Here is a 20,438-nt window from a genome sequence, read left to right as displayed (position 1 = left end):
TCCACAGGGACTGTTCACTCCATAACTCCCTTGTTAGATTGACATTCCCCAACACCCTCACTACCTTTCCCTGCAACCACAAAGAGGTGTAATACCTGCCCCAATCCTCCCCCCTCACCTCTGTCCAAGGCCCCAAAATATCATTCCAGATCCAGCAGAGATTTACCTGCACTTCATCCAATCTGATCTGTTGTATCCGTTGCTCCCGATGTGGCCTCACCAATACTAGGGAGACCAAATGCAGACTTGGGGATTGGTTTGCAGAATATCTGCACTCTCTGTACACCAACCAACCCGAACTTCCTGTTGCTATCCATTTTAATTGCCCCTCCTATTTCTCCGGTGACATGTCCATCCTTGGCTTCCTCCACTGTCAGAGTGAGGCCAAACATAAACTGGAGGAACAACATCTGATATTTTGCCTTGGGAGCTTACAGCCCAATGGCCTTAATATTGATTTCACCAGCTTCAGAATGCCTCCACCTCCAGCCTTATCCCATTTCCAGCCCCCCTCTCCTCGTTGCCTCCGTAACCTGACCAAATGTGTCCATCTTTCCCCTCGTCTATGTGCTGCACCCTTCCCACTGGCCAATCAGAACAACCTCCTACCTCCATCCTTCTATCACTATCCCTTCCCACCTACCCGTCCCACAGCCCCATCCCCCTCACTCCATTTACTTCTGCGTTCTCTTCCCCCTCCCCAGTCCTGATGAAGGGTTTCAACTTGGAACATTAACTTGTCTGCCCCTAGAATGCTGTCTGATCTACTGTGCTATTCCAACTTCACATCTGTTGATGCTGGCTTCTAGCATCTGCAGTCCTTATTGTCTCCAAGTCACTGTTAAGTATCAAAATTTATTGTCCAATAAACATTATTAGTTCTGCTGTATGTTAGAGATTGTCCTTTTTGACACAATGGTTTGTCCTGAACAAGAATTTTCTTAATCTAGGGCTTAGTTCAGAGTCCGAGTCCCTACAGCAAAACCACAACTTTTGTCTTCACAACGTGGAGATAGAGGGATAGTAGCTTCAAGTGGATTAGGACAGGCTGAGTTAATTGGCAAGAGCATTGCAGATGGAATATAACATTATCCAGTTTTGATCGGAATAATATATGTGCAAGATATATCTTAAATAGTGAGAGGTTGGAAAGTTGGAGATGCATAAAGGAACTGAGATGTCCTGGTCAATATATCACTGAAGTCTAACATGTAGGCCGGGTTATTTGGATAGCTAATGAACTGACCACCTTTATTGCAAGAGGATTCGAGTACAGGAGGAGTGAGACTTTGCTTCTATTCTGTAGCGCTTGGTTAGAATGCACTTGGAGTAATGTGCTTAGTTTGGTTTCCTTATTTCAGAAAGGGTATTATTACCATAGAGGGAGTGCAATGAAGGTTCACTGGATTGTTAAGGAATGGAGGGAGTGTCCTAATGAGCAAACTGGGTCTGTATTCTCTTGAGTTTCCAAGAATGTGACATGATCTCATTGAAAGCTTCAAAATATTTAAAGGGATAGATAATCATCATTGTCATCAGAGATTCCCTACAGTGTGGAAACAGACCCTTCAGCCCAACGTGGATAGAGCAGGGACACGAATAGTTATTGCAGGTTCCGGAGTTTAGATATTTCAGTAAGATCGGGGAACGTGGTAGAAGAGGTGGAGGTGTGGCATTGTTAGTCAAGGACAATATTACAGTGGCAGAAAGGATGTTTGATGAGGACTCATCTACTGAGGTAGTACGGGCTGAGGTTAGAAACAGGAGACGAGAGGTCACCCTGTTGGGAGTTTACTACAGGCCACCGAAAAGTTCCAGAGATGTAGAAGAAAGGATTGCAAAGATGATTCTGGACAGGAACGAAAGTACCAGGGTAGTTGTTATGGGGGACATTAACTTTATAAGTATTGACTGGAGATGCTATGGTTTGAGTACTTTAGATGTTTCAGTTTTTGTCCACTGTGTGCAGAAGGGTTTCCTGACACAGTGCGTAGATAGGCCATCAAGAGGCGAGGCGACATTGGATTTGGTACTGGGTAATGACGCAGGCCAGGTGCTGGAATTGGAGGTAGGCGAGCACTTCGCTAATAGTGACCGCAATTCGTTACGTTTAATTTAGCGATAGAAAGAGATAGGTATATACCGCACGGCAAGAGTTATAGCTGGGGGAAAGGCAATTATGAGGCAATTGGGCAAGATTTAGGATGCATAGGATGGGGAAGGAAATTGCAGGGACTGGGCACAATTGAAATGTGGAGCTTGTTCAAGGAACAGCTACTGCGTGTCCTTGATAAGTATGTACCTGTCAGGCAGGGAGGAAATGGTCGATCGAGGGAACCGTGGTTTACTAAAGAAGTCGATTCCTTGTCCAGAGGAAGAAGGAGGCTTATGTAAAGATGAGGCATGAAGGCTCAGTTAGGGCGCTGGAGAGTTACAAGTTAGCCACGAAGGACCTAAAGGGAGAGTTAAGAAGAGCCATGAGGGGACATGAGAAGTCTTTGGCAGGTAGGATCAAGGAAAACCCTAAAGCTTTCTACATGTATGCTAGGAATAAAAGAATGACAAGAGTAAGACTAGGCTCAGTCGAGGACAGTAGTGGGAAGTTGTGCGTGGAGTCAGAAGAGATAGGAGAGGTGCTAAATGAATTTTTTTTGTCATTATTCAGACTGGAAAAAGGCAGTGCTGTCAAGGAGAATACTGAGATACAGGCTATTAGACTAGATGGGATTGAGTGTTCATGAGGACGAGGTGTTAGCAATTCTGGAAAGTGTGAAAATAGATAAGTCCCCTGGGCCGGATGGGATTTATCCTAGGATTCTCTGGGAAGCTAGGGATGAGATTGCAGAGCCATTGGCTTTGATCTTTACGTCGTCATTGTCTACAGGAATAGTGCCAGAAGACTGGAGGATAGCAAATGTTGTCCCCTTGTTCATGAAGGGGAGTAGAGACAACCCTGGTAATTATAGACCAGTGAGCCTTACTTCGGTTGTAGGTAAAGTGTTGGAAAGGATTATAAGAGATAGGAATAATTTGATTAGGGATAGTCAACACGGTTTTGTGAAGGGTAGGCCGTGTCTCACAAACCTTATTGAGTTCTTTGAGAAGGTGACCAAACAGGTGGATGAGGGTAAAGCAGTTGATGTGGTGTATATGGATTTTAGTAAAACAGTTGATGAGGTTCCCCACGGTAGGTTATTGCAGAAAATACAGAGTCATGGGATTGAGGGTGATTTAGTGGTCTGGATCAAAAATTGGCTAGCTGTTAGAAAACAGAAGGTGGTGGTTGATGGGAAATGTTCATCCTGGAGTTCAGTTACTCGTGGTGTACCACAAGGATCAGTTTTGGGGCCACTGCTCTTTGTAATTTTTTTATAAATGACTTGGATGAGGGCATAGAAGGATGGGTTAGTAAATTTGCGGATAACACTAAAGTCGGAGGAGTAATGGATAGTGCGGAAGGATGTTGCAGGTTACAGAGGGACGAGAGCTGGGCTTAGAAGTGGCAAATGGAGTTTAATGCGGAAAAGTGAGAGGTGATTCACTTTGGAAGGAGTAACAGGAATATAGAGTACTGGGCTAATGGCAAGATTCTTGGTAATGTGGATGAGCAGAGAGATCTTGGTGTCCATGTGCATAGATTGCTGAAAGTTGCCACCCAGCTTTCAGTGTTGTTAGGAAGGCATACAGTGTGTTAGGTTTTATTGGTAGAGGGATTGAGTTTCAGAGCCATGAGGTCATGTTGCAGCTGTACAAAACTCTGGTGTGGCCGCATTTGAAGTATTGTGTACAGTTCTGGTCATCGCATTATATGAAGAATGTGGAAGCATTGGAAAGGGTGCAGAGGAGATTTACCAGGATGTTGCTGGTACGGAGAGAAGGTCTTATGAGGAAAGGCTGAGGGACTTGAGGCTGTTTTTGTTAAAGAGAAGAAGATTAAGAGGTGACTTATTAGAGACATACAAGATGATCGGAGGATTAGATAGGGTGGACAGTGTGCTGGATAAAGCTAGGGTTTACAGTTTAAAAATAAGGGACATCTCACTTACATCTGAGATGAGAAATTATTTTACTTGGAGAGCTGTCAATATTTGGAATTCTCTCCTAAAGGAAGTTGTTATTTTCAGCTCCCTCTCTTGGTTGCTGCCAGATGGAAAATGAACCCACAGACGGGGCATCGCTGTAGGCAGTACAAACGCAGTCAACCAATTTAGAGAGTTCAGGATAATCTTGTTAACTGCCTATTGGTAAAATTGAGGGTCACACAGACTGAAGCCGAGTTACAGGGCACTGTGCTGAATTGTCAATGAGGCCATAATATGATCAAGAAGGCAATTAGTTATAGAAGTGTTTAAGGATTGGAGAAAAGGTCTTAAAAGTGAAGATGAGAATAAAAAAGCACAATTAACAATACAGAAATGAACTCGTTGTAGATGTTGATATTTATTATTAAATTTGCTAAGAATTCCAAACCATTTGTATCTGGCAAATGTTTTCAGTAACAATTCAAGAAAGACAGAAAATGAATGAATACAACACTCACAAATGATTTTTCCACCAGTTGCATGTTATCCAGCAGGATGGTTGTCCAGATATTAACATCCAGAATTAACCAAACAGTCAGAATGTTACCATCATTCTAGTGATAAACCTCTTCACCTTGAAATTGATGGTTCCATGAGAGCTCAGTTCAATTACAGCTCCACACAGATCTGGCCTACCCCTACCTGTTATCTTTCGATGGCAGATTAGAATTTCACTCGCATTCTGAGTTTAATTATTGCACCAAAGCTGCATATTGTGATAACAGCTGCCGGCTGTAAAACTGAGGCTAAAGCTATGGTGGGACGATGTAGATAATGTGTTGCCTGAATCTAATCTGAGATTCAAGCGCAGAAATTTCTCGATGGACTTAGATTCCACCCCCATAATTTCTAAACCTAGTCGTTTGGTTTGTTAATTGCTAATTACTCAATTGGCAACGCTGCTGCTCACTGGTGGCTCATGTCTAAACATCACATCATAAGTCAGCTGATAACCATCATTGTATACATAGAGTTTGTGATCACCTGGATTGTAGTTAACACTTTGCAGTTTTTCCAAGACCTTACTCATCCTTATAGAAACCATACCTTCCTGCCCAGTTCTGGTGTCAAATGTGTAGAAAATTTCCTCAGACTGTGGGCTCACAGGCCGAATTGCATACAGAACCCCACATATCATAAAAGCATTGGTCACACTAGGTTTAAACAGCTTGGTGACCCATGTCTTTTCCACAGTGAAGGTAGTCACATTAATCTTACCAATAACAGCATTTCCAGCATTTGCTTCAGGGCAGTAAATAATCCAGAGGCCAGTTTCATCCACAGCAAAGTCCATGTCCTGGTATGCAATCCCAGCATAAGAATACCTGTTATTGAAAGCTGCACCTCTGAGAGTTTCTCTCTGTACTCTGCCAGTGTCTATGTTATACCTGCACATGTCTCTGGAATTGTAACAGTTGTAATACAAGGAATTATTGTATAAAACCATTCCACTTGCCTGTGCTCTGTATGTAGAACTTGAAAATGATTCAGTTATTGAATTTTTGTAGAGAAGCAAATCATCGTGTGAGTAATACACTCTGAAGGAGTACAGCGTCTGTGCGTCTGTGTGGAGTGGTGCCACCCAATACAGTTCCTTTTTATTAGGGGGTGGAATTGAATCTTTGCCCCACCCTCCATATTTATAACTAAATCCATTATAATTTAGTTGTATTACTGTAGGTTCGCCTATTTGGAGAAGGCCATTATGATCGCAGCTTCCTGTTGGGAGGAAAAAATAGTAAGCTCCAGTTCATCTTTGTCTACTTACATTTTTCAAATTCAACTTCTGACAATTATAATTAGATTGTCATTATAGTGATATGCTGGTACAGATCCTCCTGTCTGGTCAATGACTGACTTACCCCAGATTTTGTAGAATCCCACCATGTGGAAACAGACCATTCAGCCCAACAATTCCATGCCGCCTCCCTGAAGAGCATCCCTCCCAGACTCATTCCCCTACCCTATCTCTGTAACCTTGCATTTCCCATGGTTAATCCACCTAACCTACACACCGCTGGACACTATGAGCAATTTCCAGGCCAGTACCCTAACCTGCACATCTTTGGACTGTGGGAGAAAGCCAGAGCACCCTTACACAGACTTGGGGAGAATGTGCAAACTCCACACAGACAGTTGCCATTGCCATCTTGGCCACGTGCCATGCTACCCATCTTGCCAAGTGTGATCCTATATAACCAGCCCACCCCCCCAGCACCCTATCAACTTACCCACTTACTTCACCTACCCTGTCCCATTACCCACTTATCTTGTCTCCGTGGCTTTTCAACAAAGCTTTGGGACATTCAAATCTTCCTCATTGGAGTACAGCAGCTCCTGCTCTGGTTTCTATCCACTACTCTTGAGGATTGTTGCATTGAGTCAGTTCTGATGTCACTGAAATTTCAGAGGAAGTGTACTTATTTGTCACATAAGGGTTAAAAATAAGGTTTCCCATCCTGATGGATAAACCTAAGCCAAAATATCCCGGGTACGCTAAGTTGTCTGTAAATTTCTAAACAAAAATTTACAGTTGCATACATTTTGGTTTGTCATACTTTTTAACTTCCTATATTTTCTTAAAAATGGATGAATTCTGAACCCCATTTTGATAGTGGAATCATTATATTGTGTGACTCTTAACAGGTCAGTTACTCACCATATTCAATGGGAGCATGAGTTGGTGGGGCTTGATTCTTCTCACAGTCTGCAAGCTGTTTCCTCAGCAGTGCAATTTCTTTGCGGAATGCCAGCACATTTTGTGTGTCAAACGATTCCAGCTCACTGACAGTACGTGACATATTTATAATCTGAAAGAAACAAGCCATTTACAGTGAACATTTGGAATCATGGAGATATAAGGAGATCATTCAGAACTTTTGAGTAGGTTCTGCTTTCATTATCACTGTAGCTGATTTGCATTTTCATGGTCATTTGCCTGCCCTGGTTCTGTATCATTACTCTCCTTAAGTGGCAACCTATCAAATCTAGCTGGGAAATTTTCATTTGTCCCACAGTCTCAGAGCATTCTGAGGGCGAGGCCTTCAGATTTCCCCACCCTTTGTGTGAAGCGCTCACAGGCACAAGCCCTGAACAGTGAAACTGTAATTTAAGTTTATACCACCCTGTTCTGGACACCACCAACCGTATGACTGGACTTAGGAGTTGTGCAGATGTTTGTATTGTATGGTGTATAGATTCCAACACAGTGAATGCTATCGTCCTTAAATTAATGTGCCAAAAGTTAATGCTATTTTAGTTCTGCACCCTCTCTCTTTATCATTCTCTCCCTTTCTCTCTCACTCTCACCCCATCTTTAAGATGTTCCTTAACAACTATATCTTATTTCTGTAATTTCTCTGCTCCCTATTAGTTTTGTTTGATATTGCTCCTGTGATGTGTTTTGGGACGTTTAACTCCTTCAAAAGCTCTTTATAAAAGTAAGTTGTTGGTCATAGAGTTATATAGCATGGAAACAGATCCTCTGGACCAACTGATCAGTGCCAACCACATATCTTAAACTGATCTCGTCCCATTTGCCAACATTTGGCCCATATCCCTCTACACCCTTCCTATTCATTTTCTGATCCAGCTGGCTTTTAAATGTTGTAATTGTACCCACCCACTTCTGGCAGCTTGTTCCACACACACACACCACCCTCTGTGTGGGAAAGGTTGTCCCTCTGGTCCCTTTTAAATCTTTCCCTCCTCACCTTAAATCTGTGCCCTCTACTGTTGGACTCCTGTACCTTGGGAAAAGAACCTTGACAATTCACCCTATCCGTGGCTGTCATGATTTTATTACCTTTTATATTTTTATTTCAAAAGTATCCTAATTCATAAAAAAATCTTTATATACAATACATAGTCACAAACGCAGTTCAGTTCCTTACAATAGCAGATGAAGAAACAAACATTGGAGTTTGACTTTGTCTAATAAACAAATCAAAAGCATTTCTCACTTGTACAAGACTGTATATTTACAAGCAGTTGAGGCACTGTGGTGTCCAATAATTGAACGGGCTCCCTTTTAACTTCAGCAAAAAGACTCAACCAGTGGTCTTTCCCCACTGTCTTGGCGGAAGCTGCCCCAGGCTTTGGCTTTTCCCTCAGTACATAGTCCTGGACCTTGGTAGGTGCCAGTCTACGACACTTGGCCAGGGTCAACTTGCTGTGGAATGTTTTGGCAGACCAAAGAGTATATTTCACCAAGTTGATAGTCCTTCAGGCACAGCTGATGTTTGTCTTAGTCTGCATCTCAGGGAACACACTGTACAGCACAGAGCCCTGTGTCACGGAGCTGCTCAGGACAAACCTCCACAAAAAAGTGCCAACCTATTCAGCCTCTTTGTTGCTGCGACTAATAATTCCCCCTCCGTCAGATGACTAAGTCTTTACAAACTACACCTCCGTCTGGTAATTTGGGTGGCCTAAAGACTTAACATACTCAACCAGTGCAGGACAGAGAAACACAAGATTAAACAGAGCAATTTGTTTCTTCCTGACCTCAGTGTAGAGCTGATCAATAATGCTGTTACTGTTGTTAAGGGAGTTCCTCAGCTGATTGGTGAGTGTCTCCAGCTCCTGGATCTCCAACTTCAGCAACTCAAAATCGAGCTGAGTGTAGGAATGACCAGTTTCCATCTTCTCCAGGCGGCGTGTCAGATTCAGCAGCTTGATGGAGTGTACAGAGACAGCCCTTGAGTATTCTTGTACCTGGAACATCAAAGTAAATGCATGGAGTTACAGCCACCTCCAGAATTATCGAACCATCTTCACCAGTCATCACGCTACACAGTTACCATGTTGTAGTTTGGTGTAATTTGTACATGCTAACACTTTGTAATGAATTCTCCACAAGGTTCTCATGACTACAATAATTTCAAATAAATGTTATCCCTGTTTTTTTTCCACATTAAACCAGTAATGTAGAAATACCTTACGTTAATTCTAGTGGACTTATTTACAGTAAGGTTTTAGAGTAGATTTGTAGATCAGGTTGTGGTTGATTGGCTCGCTGAGTTGGTTCATTGTTCCGCAGACATTTCATTACCCAGCTGGATAATATCATCAGTGCAGCCTCCAATGAAGTGCTATGGTGTTTTCTATTACTTTAACTCTGCTGTCCGTTGAGCTGGATTACCTCAATTCCAGTTTTTCTTTGCATTGTATATGGGGTCTAGCTCTACATGTTTATCAATGGCTTTCTTCATGGAGTACTAGGCTTCTAGGAAATCCCGTGCTTGTCTCTGCTTTATCTGCCCCAGGATCCTGGTGTTGTCCCAATTGAACTGGTGGATTCCCTTGTCCATGTATTCCCTAACCACACAGATAAGTAAAACCACCTGTTCAATTGGGTCAACACCAGGATCCTTGGACAGGCGAAACAGAGACAGACATCGGAATTCCTAGAAGCCTGGTTCTCCATGAAGAAAGCCATCAATAAACACATAGAGTTAGACCCCGTATATACCCCATCGCGAATTCAAACAGGAGGTGAAGTAATCCGGCTCAACAGACACCAGAGTTTAAGTAACAAGTGGGAAAATACCACAGTGCTTCATTGGAGGCTGCACTGATAATGTTACCCAGCAGGGTAATAAAACATCTGCAGACAACGAAACGGTTTGGTGAGCCAACCAACCACAATTAATTACAATATAAAAGAATGTCGGGAATTATTATGTGAAAATGTTAAGAGGAAATCTTCCAGTTTAACGTTTAAAACCTACTTAATTGTGCATAATCCACATATCATAATTGAAGTGCATTTCAGTTTAACAAATTCAAATTATTTTCATTATAAAAACACATTGCTGTTAAAACTCAGCAGGTCAGGCAGATTATCTGGAGAGAGAAACAGTATTATTTCATATCTAATGGAGGGCTGTGCGTTGGAAAATTAGGGGCAGATCATTGACACATGTTCTTCATATCACCAACAAATATTCTCCATTAATAAACACCTGTTCATTTTTTCCATCAATATCACTCAATGAATTTCACGGGACTGATCATGTCGTACAACTAATTGTCTCACCATAGTCTTCACTCTGATGTAGGGCATTAAATGTAAGGCCTAACTTATTTATGCAGTCAAAATGTGGCTGGAATTTGCTACAGTAATAAATGAACCTTGCTGATTTCCTGTTCCACGCTGCTTCTGAGCTCCTCTGATGTTATTTCCAAGTTTTCCACCTTTTCCATTGGGAATGATGTATCAGGCAAAACCACAGAGCAGAGACAAACTCCATCGTTGTTGATTGTCCCATTGACGCTGATGGCAGACTGTAGATACAGACAACAGAATTAGTGTAAATTCATCAATGGTGCGAACAGGTAGCATTCCTCACCCTCTTTCAAAATAAAAAAAACCCTCTTTTAACCCCTTCCCAGTAAAGTTGCTGCAAACTTGTCCCATTGACATTGATGCCAGACTGTAGATGTAGAAATCAGAATTAGTGTAAATTCATCACTGATGAAAACTGGTAACATTCTTTAACCCTTACCCAAATTAAAATACCATTTTTCAGAAAAGGGTCCCAACCTGAAACATCAACTTTCCAGCTTCTCTGATGCTCTCTGGCCTGTTGTGTTCCTCCAGCTCCACACTTTGTTATCTCTGACTCCAGCATCTGCAATTCTTGCTATCTCTGATTTGTCACTGGGTGAATAATTGACATTTGTGATAATTTCACTAAGCTTTGGTGCTGATGGGGATTGTCACTGAACTTGAGCATCAAGAGGCCATTGCCCCAGATTGCAGTTGTATCTTTGACCTACACGCACGTTGAATTGGAGGAAGAAGTTCATACAGTCCCTCATAAAAACTATTAATACAGATTCTGAACTTGACATGGAAACATAGAAAAAATATTGGTGGTGTAGTGAACAGAGTACAGCGGGACCTTGATTGGGTGAGCTGATGGGCCAAGGAGAGTAAGATTGATTTTAATTTTGGTAAATATAAGGTGCTGCAGTTTCGTAAGGCAAACCAGGGCAGGACCTATAAATGTAATGGTCAAGTCTTGGGGAACGTTGCTGAATGAAAAGACCTCGAGGTGCAGGTTCAGTATTTCTTGAAATGGAGTCACAGCTAGACAGGTTAGTGTAGAAGGCATTTGGTGCACTTGCTTTTATTGGTCAGAGAATTGAATATAAGTGTTGGGATGTCATGTTGCAGCTGTACAGGACACTGGTTAGGCCACTTTTGAAATTCTGGTCTCTCTGCTATAGGAAACATGTTGAGAGGGTAAAGAAAAGATTTACAAGTATGTTGCTGGGTTGGAGGGTTTGAGCTATAAGGAGAGGCTGATTAGGCTGGGCTATTTTCCCTGGAGCGATGAGGGCTGAGGGCTGACCTTACAGATGTTCATAAACTCATGATGGGCATGGATAGGGTGAATAGCCTAGGTCTACAAAATCATGAAGGGTATAGACAGGGTGGATAGTAAAAAGTTTTTTCCCCAGAGTGGAGGACTCAATTACTAGGGGTCATGAGTTCAAAGAGGAGGAAAGTTCTTTACACAGGGTGGTGGGTGCCTGGAACGCATTGCCAGCGGAGGTGGTAGACGCAGACACATTAGCGTCTTTTAAGATATATTTGGACAGGTACATGGATGGGCAGGGAGCAAATGGACACAGACCGTTAATGAATTGATGACAAGTTAGACAGAGAATCTTGATCGGCGCAGGCTTGGAGGGCCGAAGGGCCTGTTCCTGTGCTGTAATTTTCTTTGCTCTTTTTTCTTTGTTCTTTGTCATTTTTCCCAGAGTAGGTGAGCCTGAAACTAGAGGGCATAAGTTTAAGATGAGAGAGAAAAGATTTAAAAGGGACCTAAGAAGCAGCGTTTTCATGCAGAGGGTGGTGCGTATATGGAATGAGCTGCCAGAGGAAGTAGTGAAGGCTGTTACAATTACAACATTTAAATGGCATCTGAACAGCTATATGAATAGGAAGGGTTTGGAGGGATATAGGCCAATTGCTAGTAAAAGGGACTAGAATAATTTAGGAAATCTGCTCAACATGGATAAGTTGGACCGAAGGGTCTGTTTCAATGCTGTTCAACTCTAATGACTCTAAGACAGCATGAGTAGTTGGTTTCTCCCATTGAGCACCCGCCATTATTCACATGATCACGACCAATCCTTTTCCTCAACTCTGTGCTTCTGCTCTCTCCCATGTCTCTTAACACCCTTAAACTCAATAAATCTTCCTTAAATATGTTCTGTGTCTCACCCTGCACGGTCTTCTGTGTCAAGAAATTCTACTGGGTTATGAACTTCTAAGTGAAGATATTTCTCCTCATCTCAGTGTGGAGTGGCCTGTGCTATATTCCTACTGATCTGGGGATGAGTCTGGAATGAAGTTTCTGTGAAGTCCTCACACTGCTGCTTTCCTGAATCACCCCTAATATTGGGAGCAGTTTGATGTGCGAAATCAAGAGTTTGTTAGCGGCATGTTGATCCAAAAGTCTAACTCTTCCTACCAGTTCCTACCAAGTACTACCAACATGACAACAAACAGCTTTGAGTAAGTATGGCTCTTCACTTCTCATATCTGAACCTGGTGACTCAATGTGAAAATTGCCAGACCATTGTTTAATTTGAGGGTTCTGAAGTGAGGGATATGAGAGCTAATCCCATTTCCACCACTAATTGTCAGCTTTGAACACAGTCAGGCTATGGTCAGATAGGTCACTATGCCTCACTCAGAGAACTGAGTGAACATTGGGGGCTTGCATTTAATGAGCAACTTCCAGAACCTCCCACAGAGTCAATGAAATATTAAGAGAAAATGCATTTGTCAGTTTGCATCAAAATTGTAATGCATATAATAACATCGGCATTTTTAGTGCTGTTCGTTGAGGAACAAATGTTGGCCAAAATGCCAGGGATAAACTGGACTGGACTGCTGTTCTTTGGAACAGTGTCATTAGATCTGTTCCGTGCAGCTGGAACAAGGGACAAAGGCACCTCCAACTGTGCAACGTTTCTAGTGCTGTGCTGGATTTGCAGGCTAGAATACATACTCATATCTCCAGAGTGGAGTTTTGCACCCAGAACTAACATCCAATTTGGAGGCAAAGGGCATTGAGCCACAGCTGATCTTAACACACACTTACAACAGGAATATCTTGAAGTGATTTACAGCTGTTATTAAAGTTAGAAGTAGAACAGTGGCAGCGATCACCAGAAGGAACAACATCTTCATTTTGCTTCTGAACTCACTGTCAAGATGCTTGAGGAGGGGCTCGAGGTTTAAATAAAAAGCTCAGCAGAAACTCCTCCCTAAATTCAGTGACACTTTCTTCTGAGAGCATATCAGAAAATAAACCTTTCTTGTACTTTATCTAAATCATTAGAGTCGGCTAAGTAAACTTGCTAAATTGTTGTGTAGTTATGTCAGTGATTCAGAGTAAAGTGGTTTTTGGTTTCATTGTTTTCAAATCGGATGTGGTTGTCAACTTAAGAATTTTGCTTTATTTGAACAACGCCTCAGGTATTTTTTTTGCAAAAGACTTCTTTCCAGTATCTGCCTTTTTTGTGGCTGTGGGCACAGGCATGCCCATGTTTTGTTATTTTGCCAAGTGGATTCTAAAGAAACATTGTATTCATATTATTAATAACGTATATATTTGCACAACTTTTGCGTGGCTGACAATTGGTTCAATCACACACTCGCACTCTGGTCCCCTGGTGTGGCCACCATCTCCACTCACCATAAAGTGACAGAAACTTGGTAGAGAACTGGTTTAGCCATTCACCTACCAGATTTGGCTGGACCACACTGAAAACCCTGTCAGATTCTGCTGTCGTCTGCTAAACCTTATCACCATTTTTGAATTGTCCTAGCATGCAAAGATGGCTCCTTTATCTCTGCTGCCAAATTACCTTCTTAAATTTAAGGTTTTGGAGTAGATTTGTAACTCGGGTTCTGGGTGTTGAGGTTGCCAACCAACCTCAGTACCTTCTTAAATCTCTCTCCCCTCCGTCCTCTTCTCCAACAATAAGTGCGAGCAGCTCGTGGACTTCACTGTGACTAAAATTGAGACAATACAGTCCGCTGTCCCTCGCTTGGTGCAGTCAAGCAGGTTGCCAGGGTACTTTGCTTAAAGATGCTATATAAATACAGGTTGTTGGGGGTGAAGAAATAACACGGTATAGAGCTGGAGGAGCACAGCAGGCCAGGTAACATCAGAGGAGTAGAAAAGTTAACATTTTGGGTTGGGACCCCTTCTGAACTCTAAACAGTGAGAAGAGGGGTGGAATTGGGGAAAGTGGATAGGATGTTGATAAGTGAGCTACAGGGATGGTGCCGGAGGGAGGGTTTTGGATTCTTGGATAATTGGGGCTCTTTCTGGGGTGGGGGGGACCTCTACAAGCAAGATGGCCTTCAGCTGAACCAGAGGGGTACCGATATCCGTGGGGGGAAATTTGCTAAGGCTATTCGGGTGGGTTTAAACTAATTTAGTAGGGGGATGGGAACCAAAATTGTAGTTCGAGTATAGAAAAGGTTGAGAGTAGGGAGGTCCGAAATAAAGTTTCAGGGACGCAAGATGGCACCGGCAAGCAAGAAGTTGGTTTGAAGTGTGTCTACTTCAATGCCAGGAGCGTCTGGAATAAGGTGGGTGAACTTGCAGCATGGGTTAGTACCTGGGACTTCGATGTTGTGGCCATTTCGGAGACATGGATAGAGCAGGGACAGGAATAGTTGTTGCAGGTTCTGGGATTTAGATGTTTCAATAAGAACAGAGAAGATGGTAAAAGGGGGGGAGGCGTGGCATTGTTGGTCAAGGACAGTATTACAGTTGCAGAAAGGATGTTTGGGGACTCGTCAACTGAGGTAGTATGAGCTGAGGTTAGAAACAGGAAAGGAGAGGTCACCCTGTTGGGAGTTTTCTGTAGGCCTCCGAATAGTTCCAGAGATGTAGAGAAAAGGATAGCAAAGATGATACTCGATAGGAGTGAGAGATACAGGGTAGTTGTCATGGGGGCTTCAACTTTCCAAATATTGACTGGGAACACTAAAGTTCAAGTACTATAGATGGGTCAGTTTTTGTCCAGTGTGTGCAGGAGGGCTTCCTGACACAGTATGTAGCTTGGCCAACAAGGGGCAAAGCCACATTAGATTTGGTACTGGGTAATGAGCTCGGCCAGGTGTTAGATTTGGAAGTAGGTGAGCACTTTGGTGATAGCGATCACAATTCAGTTATGTTTACTTTAGTGATGGAAAGGGATAGGTGTATACCACTGGGCAAGAGTTATAGCTGGGGGAAAGGCAATTACGATGAAATTAGGCAAGATTTAGGGAGCATAGGATGGGGAAGGAAACTGCAGGGGATGGGCACATTAGAAATGTGGAGCTTATTGAAGGAAAAGCTCCTGTGTGTCCTAGATAAGTATGCACCTGTCAGGCAGGGAGGAAGCTGTAGAGTGCAGGAGCCGTGGTTTACGAAGGAGGTGGAATCTCTGGTCACGAGGAAGAAGAAGGCTTATGTTAGGATGAGATGTGAAGGCTCAGTTAGGGCGCTTGAGGGCTACGAGGTAGCCAGGAAAAACCTAAAGAGAGAGCTCAGAAGAGCCAGGAGGAGACATGAGAAGTTGTTGGTGGATAGGATCAGGGTAAATCCTAAGGCTTTCTATAGGTATTTAAGGAATAAAAGAATGACGAGAGTAAGCTTAGGGCCAATCAAGAATAGTAGTGGTAAGTTGTGTGTGGAGTCAGAGGAGATGGGGGAAGCACTAAATGAATATTTTTCAACAGTATTCACTCTAGAAAACGACAATGTTGTCGAGGAGAATACTGAGATACAGGCTACTAGACTAGGTGGGATTGACGTTCACAAGCAAGAGGTATTAGAAATCCTTCAGAGGGTGAAGATAGATAAGTCCCCTGGGCCGGATGCGATTTATCCTAGGATCCTCTGGGAACCCGGGGAGGAGATTGCCAAGCCTTTGGCATTGATCTTTAACTCGTCATTGTCTACAGGAATAGTCCCAGACGACTGGAGGATAGCAAATGTGGTTCCCCTGTTCAAGAAGGGGAGTAGAGACAACCCTGGTAATTATAGATCAGTGAGCCTTACCTCAGTTGTTGGTAAAGTGTTGGAAAAGGCTATAAGGGATAGGATTTATAATCATCTAGAAAAGAATAAATTGATTAGGGATAGTCAGCACAGTTTTGTGAAGGGAAGGTCGTGCCTCACAAACCTTATTGAGTTCTTTGAGAAGGTGACCAAACAGGTAGATGAGAGTAAACCGGTTGATGTGGTGTATATGGATTTCAGCAAGGCGTTTGATAAGGTTCCCCACTGTAGCCTAATGTACAAAATGCGGAGGAATGGAATTGTGGGAGATATAGCAGATGGGATTGGAAATTGGCTTGCTGAAAGAAAAGAGGGTGGTAGTTGATGGGAAATGTTCAACCTGGAGACCAGTTACTAGTGGTGTACCGCAAGGGTCGGTGTTGGGTCCACTGCTGTTTGTCATTTTTATGAATGACCTGGATGAGGGTGTAGAAGGATGGGTTAGTAAATTTGCAGATGACACTAAGGTGGGTGGAGTTGTGGATAGTGACGAAGGATGCTGTAGGTTGCAGAGAGACATAGATAAGCTGCAGAGCTGGGCTGAGAGGTGGCAAATGGAGTTTAATGCAGACAAGTGTGAGGTGATGGACTTTGGAAGGAGTAACCGGAAGGCAAAGTACTGGGCTAATGGTAAGATTCTTAGTAGTGTAGATGAGCAGAGAGATCTCGGTGTCCATGTACACAGATCATTGAAAGTTGCCACCCAGGTTGACAGGGCTGTTAAGAAGGCATACAGTGTTTTAGCTTTTATTAATAGAGGGATCGAGTTCCGGAGCCAAGCAGTTACGCTGCAGCTGAACAAAACTCTGGTGCAGCCGCACTTGGAGTATTGCATACAGTTCTGGTCACCGCATTATAAGAAGGATGTGGAAGCTTTGGAAAGGGTGCAGAGGAGATTTACTAGGATGTCGCCTGGTATGGAGGGAAGGTCTTATGAGGAAAGGCTGAGGGACTTGAGGCTGTTTTCATTAGAGAGAAGAAGGTTGAGAGGTGACTTAATTGAAACATATAAAATAATCAGAGGGTTAGATAGGGTGGATAGGGAGAGCCTTTTTCCTAGGATGGTGATGGCGAGCACGAGGGGGCATAGCTTTAAATTGAGGGGTGAAAGATATAGGACAGATGTCGGAGGTAGTTTCTTTACTCAGAGAGTAGTAAGGGAATGGAACGCTTTGTCTGCAACGGTTGTAGATTTGCCAACTTTAGGTACATTTAAGTCGTCATTGGATGAGCATATGGACGTACATGGAATAGTGTAGGTTAGATGGGCTTGGGATCGGTATGACAGGTCGGCACAACATCAAGGGCCGAAGGGCCTGTACAGTGCTGTAATGTTCTATGTTCTATGTGAGTGCAGGTAGGCAGTGGTGGGGATTGGTCAGTGAGGTGGGAGAAGCAGGTAGGTGGCAGAGAACATGGACAGGTTGTGTCAGGTCGAGGAGGCAGGGATGAGGGGGAGTGTTGGTCATGAGGCCAGGGGTGGGGAGACTTTGAAACTGGTAAAGTCTATATTGAGACCATTGGGTTGTAGGGTCCCAATGCGGAATATGAGGTACTGCTCCTTCAGTTTCAGGGTGGCATATTGTGACACTGGAGGAAGCCCAGGAAGAACAGAGAGTAAGAAATCTGATGATTAAATTCTTCCCTTGGAAGTTCTGGTGAGATGCTGGATGTGACACCATTAACATTATAATGCTGTGTCACTCACCTCCTGTGTTGTGGTTTCAACGTCTGTGGATTTGTCTGTCACGAGAAAGGTAGCAGACTTCCTTCCTATCTCTCAGCATCTTAACCACAGCACTGCAAAAACTTGGCTTAAACACACTGTGCTAAAAAGATTAACTGAAAAGACCCCTTCCCTTTAAGAGGTGCAAGTTAACTATAACAGGTGCCAGGACCATAGGACAGCCATTCTCCTCTGCATGATCTGTCAGTCAGCAGCAAGTTTTATCTGTCAAATGTTAACCACCCAGTGATATCGTCAGGTTTTTTAATTCTTCCATTGGAAGTGGGCATTGTGATCAAGGATTTGTTGCTATCTCTAATCACCTTTGAACTAAGGTGAAATTGGAAACTAGTTGCAGAATTAGCATGTAATTGAGAAATGTGGAAAACAGCAACAGGAATAGGCCATTCAGCCCTTCGAGCCTGCGCTGCCATTCAACGTGATCATGGCTGATCATCCAACTCAATACACTTCTTCCATACTGTTTGATACCTTTAACCCTAAAAGAAATCTAACTCCTTTTCAAAATGTTCAGTGTTTTGGCATTAACTGCTGTCTGTGGCAGAAAATTCCACAGGCTTAACATTAATATTTTCTCTGAGTGAGCAAACTTCTCTTAGTTTAACTTCTGAATCAATTTTCTTTATTTTGCATCACTAATCCCTACAGCTATGCTCAAAAGACCAATGATTATCTTTCCATATACTAGAGTGTATCCTTCAGTCGTTGATCTGTTGAATGAGACTTCTTCACAACTCCAGGGTTGACTAGACCACTGTACCGTGATGATTGTGCTGACCAACATGACGTTTATCATATACAACACGTCACTGAAGTTGATGCTCAGATATCAGACATTGCTAGCACCTATATTAATCTAACCCTCCCTCACCTGGGAATTTTTATTTGATTGTATTTGCTTTTTCTCCTGCCATCCTGTGCATTTCTTCCACCTTAAGTCAATACTTTTCTCCACCTCAAGGTTTATTATAAGGTCAACTTTCAATTGGAAAATATCAACTTCAGCACTAATTACTTAAGCCCTACTTCGACATCAATAAGCCAGTTCTTATCTCATCACACCCAATGGTAAACACCAAGTTTCTGCAGGTGTTCAGTGCAGACAAATGTATAACACTTGTCCTCTGTCCAGCAAAGTAAATACCAGAGACTCTCTATTGTACGTTTCTTTGGTTGTTGCTGCCTTCCTTTCTGATTTATATCCTGCTGTATCCTTTGACAACCCTTATATTTGTGTTTAAGATGACGCTAACAATGCTTTTCACTGTAACTGTAATAAATGCACATGACAATAAACAAATCAAAATACCTGAAAGAATATGGAATTTTGCAAAAATAATATGTTGGAACTCTTATAAGCTTGGATCTTCTCGTTTTTTTTTCATAATCTCAGAACAAACCAAGACTTTTTACAGCCAATAAAGGTACTTTTAAAGTGTAGTCATTGGTGTGATATGGGCAGCTCCACACTCAATTCAGGAACAGAAGGATCCTAGCAGCAACACTAATAATGACCAGATAATGTTGCAGAGATTTTGGCTTAGAAATTATTTTTATCAGAACTGCCTTAATTCCTTTGAAAGTGTGTCACAGGTTCTGTTACTTGCAGCTGAGAGGGGCCACTACATTCGACATTGCAACAGTCCCTTGTTGCCAGTTCTCGGACAGTCAAGTTGGGTAATGTGCTCAAGAAACTTCACTCGGGCATCCAACAACTCTGACGTATGAGTGCTACTAACTGTTATACAGTGCCAACCTAAATTATGGTTATGAATCATTGACATTTCAATCCATCCCAATTCTGACTTTGATCCAAGACAGAGCCAGTACGCATTGTAAGGGAGCAGTTCTTGAAAATAAGCATCACTGGCAAGGATAGCATTGTTACCCATCCTTGATTGAAGTTGATGGAGACCTGCAATCTTGGACCACAGCAATCCGTATGGTGAAGGTACATCCATTGTGTGTTTTGGCAACATAGTGATCTGTTAGGTCATTAGTGAGGCCAATTACATTACTATGGATCAGGAATCATAAAACAACTGGGAAAGGAAGGCAGATTTCCTTCCCTGAAGGACATCTGTGTACCATGAGGGGGAGGCAATTTCTCAGTGGTATTATTGCTGGACTACTAATCTAGAGAACCAGATAATGTTCTGAATGATCCTGGTTTGAAACCTGCCACGGCAGATGGTGGAATTTGAATTCAATGCAATATCTGGAATTCAGAATTTAATGATGACTGATTGTTGGGTTAAAACCCACCTGGTTTACTAATGCCCTTTAGGGAAGGGAACTGCCATCCTTATGTGGTCTGGTCTACATGTCACTACAGACCCACAGCAATGTGGTTGACTCTTAACTGCCCTCTGGGCAATAAATGCTGGCCTAGCCAGTGACACCCTCATCCTGTGAATGAAGAAAAATAAAATATAATAAAAATATAATAAAATAAAATTATAAAACCAGCTTTGTTGTTTCTATAATAGTCCAGGAGTTTCCATGAGGGGGTGGATTTGC

The 20,438-nt window shown here is 42.6% G+C and overlaps 1 protein-coding gene across 1 annotated transcript in view; it reads right to left on the bottom strand.

Moving 5' to 3' along the window:
• Positions 1 to 20,438, bottom strand: part of LOC125447672 (olfactomedin-4-like) — an 85,130-nt gene that overhangs the window by 62,384 nt on the left and 2,308 nt on the right. Inside the window, exons 2-5 of the mRNA XM_059640973.1 lie at positions 10,218 to 10,370; positions 8,589 to 8,798; positions 6,742 to 6,892; positions 5,539 to 5,801 (exon numbers count right to left, since the gene is read on the bottom strand). Of these exons, the coding sequence (XP_059496956.1) occupies positions 5,539 to 5,801; positions 6,742 to 6,892; positions 8,589 to 8,798; positions 10,218 to 10,370 (777 nt within the window). The remainder of the gene's footprint in view (positions 1 to 5,538; positions 5,802 to 6,741; positions 6,893 to 8,588; positions 8,799 to 10,217; positions 10,371 to 20,438) is intronic.

This window comes from Stegostoma tigrinum, chromosome 39, assembly GCF_030684315.1.
Source record: "Stegostoma tigrinum isolate sSteTig4 chromosome 39, sSteTig4.hap1, whole genome shotgun sequence".
Taxonomy (NCBI): Eukaryota; Metazoa; Chordata; class Chondrichthyes; order Orectolobiformes; family Stegostomatidae; genus Stegostoma; species Stegostoma tigrinum.
Note: the sequence above shows the minus strand (reverse complement) of the source record. Positions and strands in the feature narration are given on the sequence as shown.